A 12,518-nucleotide genomic window follows, 5' to 3' on the forward strand; every position below is an offset into this window, starting at 1 on the left:
AAGAAACCAAAACTGTCAATGTTCTCCTAAACTGAATAGCATTTGAATCAGTAATAAATCAGGTTGATAAGTAAATTGTTCAAATTAGTGTCCATTTCACTCAGTTGTGCCATTTAGTCTGTCAAAAGTCAGTGTGTATACCAAAAGCTGTGAACCTATTTAAGAATTAAGATAAAAGTAAAGTTTGAACAGTGTGTTAAGCGATAATAAGGAGCCGCTACAAAATAATATAAAGATTTAAATAAACAGGCTCATTAAATCATAAGCATTGAGGAAGTATTAATGTTGTGAAAGTAGTTTTAACACCATATTTTATTTACTAATCACAAGTGCTAGCAATGAATATTCCAATCCCATTACTTAGTTCATTCAAGAGATAGGAGAAAATAATAAGTTTCTTCATTTGTATCTGATATGCAAAGCCTCGGAGACTGTGTGTGTGATTGTTTGTTTATCTGATATTTTCACTTTAGTAACACAGTCTTAGTTTAGGGAAAACAAACTTCAGTTACGAAGTGGGTGGTGGACAGGAAGGATGCGTGATTGCTATTGTGTGGTAGAAAGACAGCTTAGACTTTCTTCTAAATATGAAATTATTTTTAAATGTGTGTGGAAGAGGTTGGAAGTAACAGCCAGTTAAACAGTGAACATATTTACAGGGAGTTAGTCACCAAAAACACCAGCCTACTAGGTGTTAGAGTTCAGTTGTTAGAGAGAAAACGAAATCAGGTTTCTTTTCAAATTCAGTCAAATAGCATTCACTATTATTGCTATGCAACTGATTTCTTTGCAACATATCACTTACTTACCAGGATAGATTATAAACTTACTAATGAACTTGTGCCGTGTCTAGGCAGTAGATTACAAGTAGATTACTCTTAATAGAATTGGTTAGCAGTAGATTTCAAGAGGGATCTGCTCTAGACTTTCTTAAACTACTCTAGTGCACGGTAAAATAATCCCTCTGCGAAAACAAAGAAACTTGCGGGATTTCTTACTATTATTGAATACTGAACATATTATGAATAGTTTAGTAAGCAAGCAGCAAAAATGCCTAATTTTGTTTACTGAGTATTTGTATTAGTACAGAAAAAATGCTTAGAAATAATCTCTGGCCAAAACCTGGTTTACTTAAATCAGTAACTAAACATGAATAAAGAAAGAATTCCAGTAAGATCCAGAATGTTCAGTGAGCTTGAAGAAAATTGTCCGAGACAAAACAAAATGAAACATGCTAAATTACAGATAAGAATAATTCCAAGTTTTTTTTTTCTTTTTCTTTTCCCTTCAAAAAATAGTTGTTTTAAAAACTGTTACAACAACAAAAACAAAAAATAATAATAAAGGATAAGTATATGCTTAATTTAAAAATTCAATTCAAGACCCCCTTAAAAATAAAATAATTTTTAAAAAAGTCAAATTAGTAAAGCAGATGACTGTGTTGGATGTAGCACAATTTATTCAAATTCTTGCAAAACAGAAAGATCTTGAAGTTATACTACCGAAGTTCAGTTAGATAAAATGGGATTTAGAGATTAACTTCAAACTGTAGCTGTTTATACGATCAGTTTGAAAGCTTGCAGCCTCAATATTTAGGAGTCCAGAAGAGATGGCAACTTTTGTTTTTGATTTTGTTGTGTTATTTTTATTTTTATTTTTTTACTTAAAAGAGGGAATGAGGGAAAGTTTCTGTTTCAGTTTGTATTAGTGAAAATCTAACCGCAAATGAAGTTCTGGATGAAGAAAACTTGTTTTAGAAATAATTTATAGTAAAGGAAAAATCTTGGCTCTGAGATGTGTTGATCCAATTTTTCAAGTATGCAAGTACTTTCATGCTAGAACTGTGCAACAAGGGTGTTTATGTTTAGCAGAAATTTTCAATTGAAATACTAGGGGCAAGAAAACTAGGCTGTAGTTTTCTTAGGAAATGAAACAGAAATCATTCTACAAAACATATGACAAAAACAAAATATCACATGATATGTAAGGAGTCTCTGATGTTGTTTGTCTGAAAGATAAATTAACTTTTAAGTTATTTTCCATTATTGTTTTTCTTTTTTTTTGTCATATATATAGTCTTATTTAACATACGCGTTGTTTTCAGGTTTTGAGTAAGAGACAGTAAAAAAGCAATCTGATTGGTAATCAAAAGCTCATTCATAGATCTTTCTGAGCCCTATAAATAACGTTTGTATGTTGACTTTTGTTTGTGGGTTTATGTCAGGGAGTTAAATAGAATATCCCTGTAATGCTTATTAAAGTGTCGGCAAATAAGTGAAAAATGTAAATGATTTCAAAAATTCCTCCATGTGAGAATTAAAATATAATTATAAATATAAAATAATATAAAAATATTCTTTATTCTTGCAGTATGTGCTAAGTGAGTTTTCTTCTTGCATTTTATATTCATTTTCTTAATTTTTTGTATCATTTTCATGCTATACATTGTGACACTAAGTAGGTACGGTGATTTGGGATAACACTGTAATAAGATTTGAGAACGATCTGGAATGTGTTAATCTAGATTAAAAATTAGGACTCTGCAAAAGAAAATCAAGTTGACTTAAACAAAGTTCAGAACTTTCAGAAAAAGGTAAAAACTTCAGTTATGCTGTTTTCTCGCTCAATTTTACTGGACTTTTATTAAAACATTAACTATGACTACCATCACTTCTGACGCAAAAGAAATATTTTAAGTGGTTTATTTCCTAGGTCAAGAAAAGTAGCATTCATTATTCAATATCTAATTTTCAAGAAGATTTATGATAATATAGAGTCACAATGCATTTGAAACCGTGCCTGTTTTCACTGATTTAAAACTTCTTAGTGAGATTAACATTCAAATTATCTACCATCAATTTTATTTAAATTTTTAACTATGGGTGATAGCTATTCAATAATGGTAGACTAAGACAAAGATCTTGTTCATATCATCCATCATTTTAATTCCAGAGCAGACATGGACGTATTCATTCAGCCAAATTAAATGAAGCATGACCAAAGGTATTTATACAGAAATAGACCTATTCAGTATGCTGTTAATAATACTAGTTCAGTATACTGTTGTTTCTAGCTGTAAGATCAAATTTAACTGGAAATAATTAAGGTTGACATGTGGCTGTTCTTGTAAGAAGAAATAACAAAACTCTTTAAAATCATTTCATTGTTGTCCTGAAAAACATCCTATGTGCAAGATCGATTAACTTATATTAAAAATGAAATGAATACTGCTAATCAGTTTGCCAAGTGCAGAACCAATGTTCAGATAAGTCAAGGAAGTGTGTGTAAATTTTAGGAAAACTGAGCATTTCTTCAAACTATTGAGATGAATCAAACAAATGCAAGTAATTAATTCACTGTTTTGTTTATCTGATGTGTTCAAAATGGCCTAAAGAAGAATAAGAAGCTTAAACATTATTAAAAATTAGTCTTTATAATCCAAGATTATGTATTGAACAGAAGTAGCTCAGAGATGTTTCTAAAAAAGTTTTAAATTAACAGTTCTATACTTTCCAGGAATTCATGCACATCATTTATTTGTTTTTCCTTTCGATCTATACAACAAACAATCCTAACCTTTCCTTCAGAAGCCTCAGTTTGTTCCCAATAGCTTCATTGTTATGATCATCAACAGTGACCAGCCATACCAAATCTGCAGTGGAAGAAAACATATAAAAGAGTGATGCTGGCTGATCAAATATTTGTCTGGAAGATCATTCAATATATAAACTTTACATCATGCCTGCTTCAGAGTTTTCTTTCATATGGTAATAGGTTTCTCTAATTCAAGGATGTCAAGTGACTTCAGAAACATTTTGGATCAAGACAGAGAATTGTGGGCTTTGTTAAAAATGTGTCATATTAATCTGCATTTCATTTACTCACAGCTCATTTAAAATATTTTAAGCTTTTTGTTCTTATGTTATAATTATCAATACTATTAAGATAAGGCTAATCCTGCGTTCTGCATGACATTGGAATGTATATTACTGAAAGCACGGCCGTTTTTTACAAGGAAGATAACTAGATACTGGAGGAATTTTTACAGAATAGGCAGTTACATTCTGCCTACAGTAAAATGAAGAATTTGAGTACTGAATTTAATTCTTCTTGGAGTATAGAAAAGTCATGTGTTGTTAAGGACAATTCAAAGTGATGAGTCAAACTAAATAGGTATGGACATATGCAGAGAATCATATCTCTGCAATCTGTATATGAATTAGTAATAAAGATTTATCTTGATGGTGCTGCAGATCTGCATGTGTTCTTAGACAGTACTATGATTTTTAGTTCCTATTTCTTCCATATTACCACAGTATTCATGCTACAACAAAATACTGTCATCTTTCCCAGTTCTTCAGTGTCTTGGATGATAATGGAACCATTTCACCCTCAAGGTGGGACATATCTATATTCTCTTTGTGTTCCTCTCCATAGCCTTGTAGACTCTTCCAAGAGTGGAGAGCAGGGGAAGGGACAGTTAATATTCCTCTCTCAGGTGGATGGCATCTTCTTATTCCCTAGCAGCTGCAGAATTTCATTTTACATATCAGAAGTTCAGTGGAAGAGGATAGGACCCATCCTTTCTATTAGATGATGATTTCTGTAAAATATGTGAGTTTTCACTTAATATTATTCAAGGAAACTAATCATATCACATGAATAATAATTGAAAATTACTGGCACAAAAGATGGGCCAAGGGAGTTTTTTATGGCGTAGCAGAAGTAGAACTGCTTCTCCAGAAAAGAAGCTGGGATCCAAGGGTGACAGCAAGCCAGGTAGGGCAAAGCCCACAGCAGTACAATTGCAGTCTCACAGCATGCCTACTGTCAGTCCTGATGTCAGTCACTGAATAAATACCAAACTCCTGCTTCTGTAGTCATTAGACTTACCTTTCATTTTGTCAGTACTTGGCTACTTTCCACTCCAGATCTCAGAATGAATTTGATTTCCTGAAGTGAAGCAAGCCAGTTCTCTTAGCATTGTTTTGAAGGTAAACTAGAGATGCAGCTGGGAAAGGACTTCATATTGTTTTTTGTGGGTTTTTCTTTTTTTGGTTTTTTTTTTGTATTTTTTTTTTTAACTGGGAAAAATAAGCATAGTGAAAGTTACTAAAATTTCTCAGAATACCAAGAATACCATAAGTCTGAAAAATTCTAGTAATGTTCCAAAGCACTGTAATTTAATGCTGCTGGAGTATCATAAACATGGTTCTTTTAAGAAGCAACAGCTCTGTGAATTTCAGCATGTTAGTAAAACCAGATATCTTCACTTGATATTAGATATAATTCCCTCTTAATTAAGAATGTCATAGCTATGAAATAGTATGGTCAACATAGTTTGGTTTCCAGGGAAACATCCTTATTAATAGAATTTGCTGATCACATGCATCCTAATTACATAAAAACATTGATTATTTTGTTGTAATAAGGAAAGATAACAATGGAGTAGAAAAACAAAGAATATTGAAAGAGACAAGATAAACCAGTGGGCTTTATAGGACTTCTTTATTCTTTATAAGCAATAACTTTAATTGCAACAGTTTTTTGTTGTTGTTGTTGTTTGTTTTTTGTTGTTGCTGTTGTTGTTTTGGTTTTTCGTTGTTTTGTTTTGTTTGTTTTGTTTTTTTTTTACTTCACAGGGTTTCACTCAGAAATCCAGTAATTATCACAAATTAGCGAATGTGGTAGAATAAGTATGTAAGAGGGAAGGAATTAATTAGAATTTTTCTGCATTGTTGAAAAGAGAGCACATTTTATTTATATTTATTTTATTTATTATTTATTGATATTTATTTTTTAAAAAAAAACAAACATCAAAAATTGTCAGTTGCATTAATTCCCTTAAGCATTAGAATGGTATGGGTTTAGGTAACAACATAAATTCAAATTTGTTCTGGGGAAATTATTAATTTTACTTCTTAGCTTTGTTGTGCCTGTATTCTGATAAAGTAAATGTTGACAGAATGCACTATTTGGCTGAATAGTACTATATGCATATTAAAGCATATTGCAAGAAAAGTCTTCATCCTATTTAGAACTCTGAATGTGACTTGTCTTCAGATCTTCAATTTTTCATCTACTGAGTACTGTGCTGAGGACTTCAAAGGAAAAAGGATCACAAAAATAATGTATTAAGAATCTTAATATTATGGAATGTAAATTAATGTTATGAAATATAGCTACTAACATTGTTAACTAGCATACTGTAATATTTTTAGTTAGCACCATGAACTGCATAATAACTGTCATAGATTTTAACCCTCGTAGGGAGGTCAACCCTACAGAGCCCTCTGCATACGCTCTTCTCAGTGGGATGGAATAGAGAGTCAGAAAGCTTAAAGTGCAAGGTACTAGGCAAAGGAAAAGCTGCACATGCTGCAAAGGAAAAGAAGGAATTCATTCAGTATGTCCAATCAGCAGGCAGGTGTTCAGACACTTGCAGGAAAACAGCTCATGACACACAACAGTTGTTTGGAAAGACGAATGCCATCATAGAACACATCCCCCTTCCCCTTTCTTTTCTCCAGTGTTATTTTCCTGAGCATGATGTCATATTGAATTGAATATCCCTTTGGTCTGTCTGGATCAGCTGTCCCGGTTCTACCCCCTTCAGCTTAGTCGTGCAACTCCCATCCTCCTTGCTGGCAGGGCAGGAGAAGCGGAAAAGTCCTTGACAATGCATAAGCACCACTCTGTAGCAGCTAAAATACTGGAACATTCTTTTCATCCTAAGCCAAAATGCAGCACCATACCAGCTATTATGAAAATTTACATATGTATATATATATACGTATATATATATATATACACACACACATATACAATTGCATAATTTATATAGTAAAATAATGTCTAAAACACCTTTGTGATAATTGATTTTTTGACATAGTGAGAAAATTATCTCAAAAGTTAAACAGTGTAATTATAGAATCAATTTTCTCATAGCTTAATTTAGATTAAGGACTTCAGTAAAATAAAAAAAAATAAAAATCCAGTGATTACTATTTTTGTACTGGCCGTAAATCAAAAATATTAAATGTAAAAATATACAGCACTGCATAAATATATAAACTGTATTTTATCTAAATCCATTTCAGTTAGTATGAAAACACTCAGCAGCTGTGAGGGAAGAGAATAAAATATTGATATTTAAACTAATGAAGTTAAATGTGAACATAGTATATGTTCAATTATAATACAAGTTCAAGAAATATGTCAGACTGGTACACATTTTAACACACTTCCTGATAAAATTTTAATGACTGCCATTTTTATAAAAAACAGCAGAATGTGGGAGATGGCCATTTTCCTATGGAAAAATAAAATAATGTTTAAGAGTATTTTCATGTGGAATTTGTTTCACATGCAAATTCCTCGCAAGCATTTATATCAAGCTGTTAACTTTTGCTACGATCAGTGGCCCTATTTAAATGTGCTGCACTCTAAGAACAGAAATGTCTTCTGTTTTCTGCATACATATATTTATCTTCCATCTGTACCCTGTATATAACAGGTAAATTTTTCTGGACATTTTGTGAGGTACCACAAAATTGATCAGGAAGGTGCAGACCTCATGAGATCTCTAGTCAAAATGCTATCTCAAGCAGGATAAGATATGAGGTTAGACCAGGGTGATTAATCCAGTGGTGTCTTGAAAGTTTCAGGGGTGTTCTACAGCATCTCATATTTCACTGGATATTTCTATACAGGCAATTGATTTGAATACTTAACACAATTTGTAGACTTATTTCATAGAAATATAAAAGATTTTTTTTTTTTTTCCCCAGCTGTATTCACAGACCATCTGTATGCAGTAACTACCAGTTACAGCTTTTATGCTGTATGAAAAGGCAGCATGAATAGGCAGCATGACCTTATTCAATTCTCTATAATCCACTGTAGTTCTCCATGTTCCATCTGACTGTTGCACTGGCCATATGGGGGAATTATATGGGCTGTGTGCAGGTCTTATGCTAACTTTTTCTAATTCCTGCAGCCTTCTCGATATTTTGTCTTGTCCACCCAGGATTCCATACTGTCTCACAGTAGTAATTCAGCACAGTTTCGTCAGGCAAATAGGTTCACTCATTACGTGGCCTCTCGATATTGCCTGTACCGCCCAGACACTAATGCACCTTTGTCAAAGTCTGAACTCTACCACAGTCATCTGGAGAGCCAGACCCTATAAAATATCTACGCCCAAGATGTACTCTTGACCTGGAGCAACAGATGCTTTATACTTCTGGGGTGGGAAGATGCCCAGCCCCCAGTTTTAACCATGTTTGGGTGACTGTAATGGTCTATCCCCCAAAACCACCAATCATCACTCTATTGCTATTGAATGTACTTGAATCCCCATAAATTGTCAATGTTTCTGTGCCTGTATCAACCCTAGAAACTAAGAAAATCTTCTAAGTTCCATGTTGTCATTGATAATTTGTCAGTAAGTCTTAGCCTAATTTTTGGGGGGTAATTTTGAAATTTTTTATTGTCCTTCAATTGCTTCCGTAACTGAAGGAGGACATGATTGGGCTGGTGATCAATATTTGCAAATTGAACCCCATCCCAGATTAAGACATTAAACATTTGTTTTTGGGATACCTGTATGAGTCCCGATTGAGATGGAGTTGGTCTCCTAGTTTTAGTTACTAGAAGGACCTCTGCCTCTTCCAATTCTTGAATATTGTTCCTGGTACAAAAGCGCTCTGTCTACCCCAGATCAGCTCCAAGTTGGGCAGCCTGTTGGACCACGGACCCTGAGGCTAGTAGGGGGTTTAATATGGAAACTAGAGTTCCATACAGGTAGAAAGGAGCCTGTTGCAGGACCAGTCTCTCATGCCTGCTGAGAATCTTACCATATCCGGGCTTTCAAATGCCTCCCTCATATCCAGTTCATGAATGTAGTTTAAAGGCCCTCCATGGAGGACCATTAATCTGTTTGTATGTAATCGGTATGTCTAATTTATTTGGCTAAACTATACGGCATGCTGCCATTAACCAATCTATTATCAAGTGGTTTTCATTGGTACACTGGAAGCCTCTGCCTAAGGGCAGGGTGTCCAGTCAAAGTTGCTGCAATTTAGAGATAAATGTCTCATTGACCATAAAACTCCCTGCTCCTGAATCCCATAATCTCAACAACCAAGTTGGCACACTTTCTCTGGGCTTTTGCCTGAGTTGTTGTACCAGGTCCATTAATTCTGTGGCTGTATATGGGTGGCCTGACACATGTAAATGGGTTTGGGCAGGAGGCTGCTCATCAGGGAGCACCCCTGCTGGCCTATCTTGTATTTTCTTTGTTTTTTGAGTTATTACAGGACAGATCTCAAAGAGATCTGTTGCAAGCGGTGCTTCCAGATCCAATTTAGAAGTTTTATCTTCTGGATCAACAAGGTCCATTGATTCAGGAACCTGGTTATTATCCATTGAAATGTTACAGACCTGCCCTATTGGAAAATTCAGGCTTGTTTTTTTTTTTTTTTTTTTTTCCCCCCTGTCAGTATACCAAGTTGTTGCTCTAGCTTTTCTATGTGATCTTGCAATAATTGATTTTCATTTTGTAAAGTATTGGCTCTCATTTCAACCAGATTTAAAGCCATGCCACAGTAAAAGCAGATAGCTGTCATTCTTTTGCAATCAGTATATCTTTGCTCAATCCATGAAAATAATCAGCCATGTGGAATGGGGAAATATTTCCCATAACACATAGGAGACCCCATTTTTCAAATATTTTTACCTCATATTTTTCAAATATGGTTGTCAGTTAATAATAATTTGATCCCCAAAATCCTGGGATCTGTCCAAGGATTGTTTTGTCTAGGTGGGTAGTGTTCTCCCCCTGACCCGTTTATAGATATTCCAAAGGAAATACATTACATGCATTTTCCTGTAGAATATGTGGCTTTCCTGGCTCACCAAATGTACTATCAACAAATGTACAATTAGCAGAGTGTCATGGTTAGGCAGATATTTTGCAGGTCATATAACTAGAAGGATTATCACGCTGGAAAGGGATAACAAAAATATGTAAATAAATAAATAGAATGGAAGCATTTACCCATGTCCTAGGCTCACAGAAGAGCTCCAAAGGCAGCAGTCTCCAGAAACAGATCCTTCCTCAGTGGCAGTCAGCCCTTAAATGGGATATAGGAGAGGTGCAGCCAGGCTTCACCCCTTCCAGTCACACAGGTGAATTGTCTTCCCCTATGCTCCCACAGCTGACTCAGTGCTTGCCTCAGGTGATCAATCAGTGGTTCAGGCCATGATTCTACATTTCCCATCCATATGCCAATGAAGAAGACAGACACATTATAGAAACACAGAATTATAGAATCACCAAAGTTGAAAAAGACCTATAAGATGATCCAGTCCAACCTATCACCAATATTTCCCACTAAACCACATCCTTCAGTACAATATCTAAATGTTTCTTGAACACCTCCAGGGACAGTCACTCCACCACCTTCTTGGGCAGCTCATTCCAGCATCTGTCCACTCTCTTCAAGAATTATTTCCTAGCATCCAACCTGAATCTCCCTTGGCACTTGAGGCCATTCCCTCTAGTTTTATTGCATGTTACATGGGAGAAAAAACCTCACCACAACCACCCTTCAGGAAGCTGTAGAGAGCAATTAGGTCACCCTTGAGCGTTCTCTTCTCCAGACTCAGATCCCCATAAGACTTGTGCCCCAGACCCCCCACCAGCTTCAGTGCCCTTCTCTTAACAGGGCCTCACTGTCTTTCTTGTAATGGGCCCAAAATTGAACACAGCGCTCAAGATGCACACTCACCAGTGCTGAGTACACAGGGATGATCACCTCCTTACTCCTGCTGGCTTCACTTTTTCTGATACATGACAGAATACCACTGGCCTTCTTGGCCACCTCGGCACACTGCTGTCTCATGTTCATCTGAGCATCAACCAACACCCCCAGGTCCGTTTTTTCTACATAGTCTTCCCACCACTCTGACCCAAGTCTGTAGCATTCCCTGAGGTTGTTGTGACCAAAGTGCAAGACCTGGCACTTAATCTTGTTGATCTTCATCCCATTGGCTTCAGCCCATCTATCCAGCCTGTCCAGATCACTCTGTAGGGCCTTACTCCCCTCAGGTAGCTCATAGAAGCATAGAATCATAGAATTACCCAGGTTGGAAAAGACCTCGAAGATTATCAAGTCCAACCGCAGCCTAACCATAGATCAACACTTCCTGCAAAATTACTGAGGGTGCATTCAGTTCCTTCATTCAGGTCACTGGTAAAAATATTGAATAGGACAGGTCCCACTACCAACCCTGGGGAGCACCAATCATGACCTCTCATCAGTTGGATTTATCTCCATTAAGCACCACTCTCTGAGCCCAGCCATCCAGGCAGTTCTTTACCCAGCAAAGAGTGTACCAGTCCAAGCCATTGGCTGCCAGCTTCTCTGGGAGAATATTATAGGAGTATTCATGATGTCTAGGCCTGATCTCCCACTTGTCCCACACATGCCAATTTATTTCCTTCAAGATGATCCACTTCATCGTCTAGATTGTTAATCCTTAATTTTGCCTGTAATGCAGGAAATCCATAAATTCAAAACTTGCACAATAAAGATTCGTTTCTGTGTTTGTAGGTTTTTATTATTATTTTGTTAAAAGAACAGGATGTATTACAAAATGTTGTCATATGGGAATGTTGTGCAGCTGCATGTCCAGGATGATTACAGAGAGATACCTTCTCATCCTTTCAGTGTTATGTTGGGAACCTACAGTTCCTGGAGGCTGAAGCATACAAGAGAATATTTTATTTTCTTCATTGTTTTCAGTAAGAGATAGATTGCAGTCTTAAGGGATGGTAGAATAACCTCAGTTAAATATTTATTTTCTCCTTTCATGTCCTTCAAAAAAAACCAAACAAACAGAAAAACAATTAAATTAAAAAAAAAAAAAAAAAAACAAAAAAACCACAAAAGGCTATGTTCTGTACTAAAATGATAAACATATGACAGCAGTTTTGTGATCTAGGTATTTCTGATTAATTATCTTGTCATATCTTGCCATTCACAGATCCTGGCTGACCTAGAAAACCATGCACTTTTTAAGGATGACCTGGAATGCCAGAAACTTATTCTGGAAGCCATGAAATATCACCTTTTACCAGAGAGAAGAACTCTCATGCAAAGTCCAAGAACTAAACCTAGAAAATCTACAGTTGGGACACTTTATGCTGTTGGAGGAATGGATAACAACAAAGGTATTAAAAAATATTTATTGCCTTATAAAAGTTATATTTTGTGTTTATTTTATTAGAAAACAGTGAAATAACTTCATGTTTAGGGTAGCGAGGGAGCATATTCAAGTCAGTGTAGAATTGGCACCAAAATCCAAGTCGGGGAAACTGACAATACTTTTGGTCTAATTAAGATTTACTTACATTTAAGAAAAATGTAATGTTGTTAGAGAACTGAAAATGAGTTTTGAGTTCATTCTTTCCTCAAAATTACTGTGATTTCCAAGAAATTAAACAAAGTTTC

General features: G+C 35.3%; 1 protein-coding gene across 2 annotated transcripts in view; it reads left to right on the forward strand.

The window, feature by feature from the left end:
• KLHL1 (kelch like family member 1) overlaps positions 1-12,518 on the forward strand; it is a 178,843-nt gene that overhangs the window by 122,553 nt on the left and 43,772 nt on the right. For both annotated transcript variants that reach the window (XM_015851663.3, XM_085553973.1), the window contains one exon: positions 12,052-12,238. In XM_015851663.3, coding sequence (XP_015707149.2) covers positions 12,052-12,238 — 187 coding nt within the window. The remainder of the gene's footprint in view (positions 1-12,051; positions 12,239-12,518) is intronic.

Source organism: Coturnix japonica, chromosome 1 (genome assembly GCF_054131305.1).
Source record: "Coturnix japonica strain WE chromosome 1, WE-NBRP24, whole genome shotgun sequence".
Taxonomy (NCBI): Eukaryota; Metazoa; Chordata; class Aves; order Galliformes; family Phasianidae; genus Coturnix; species Coturnix japonica.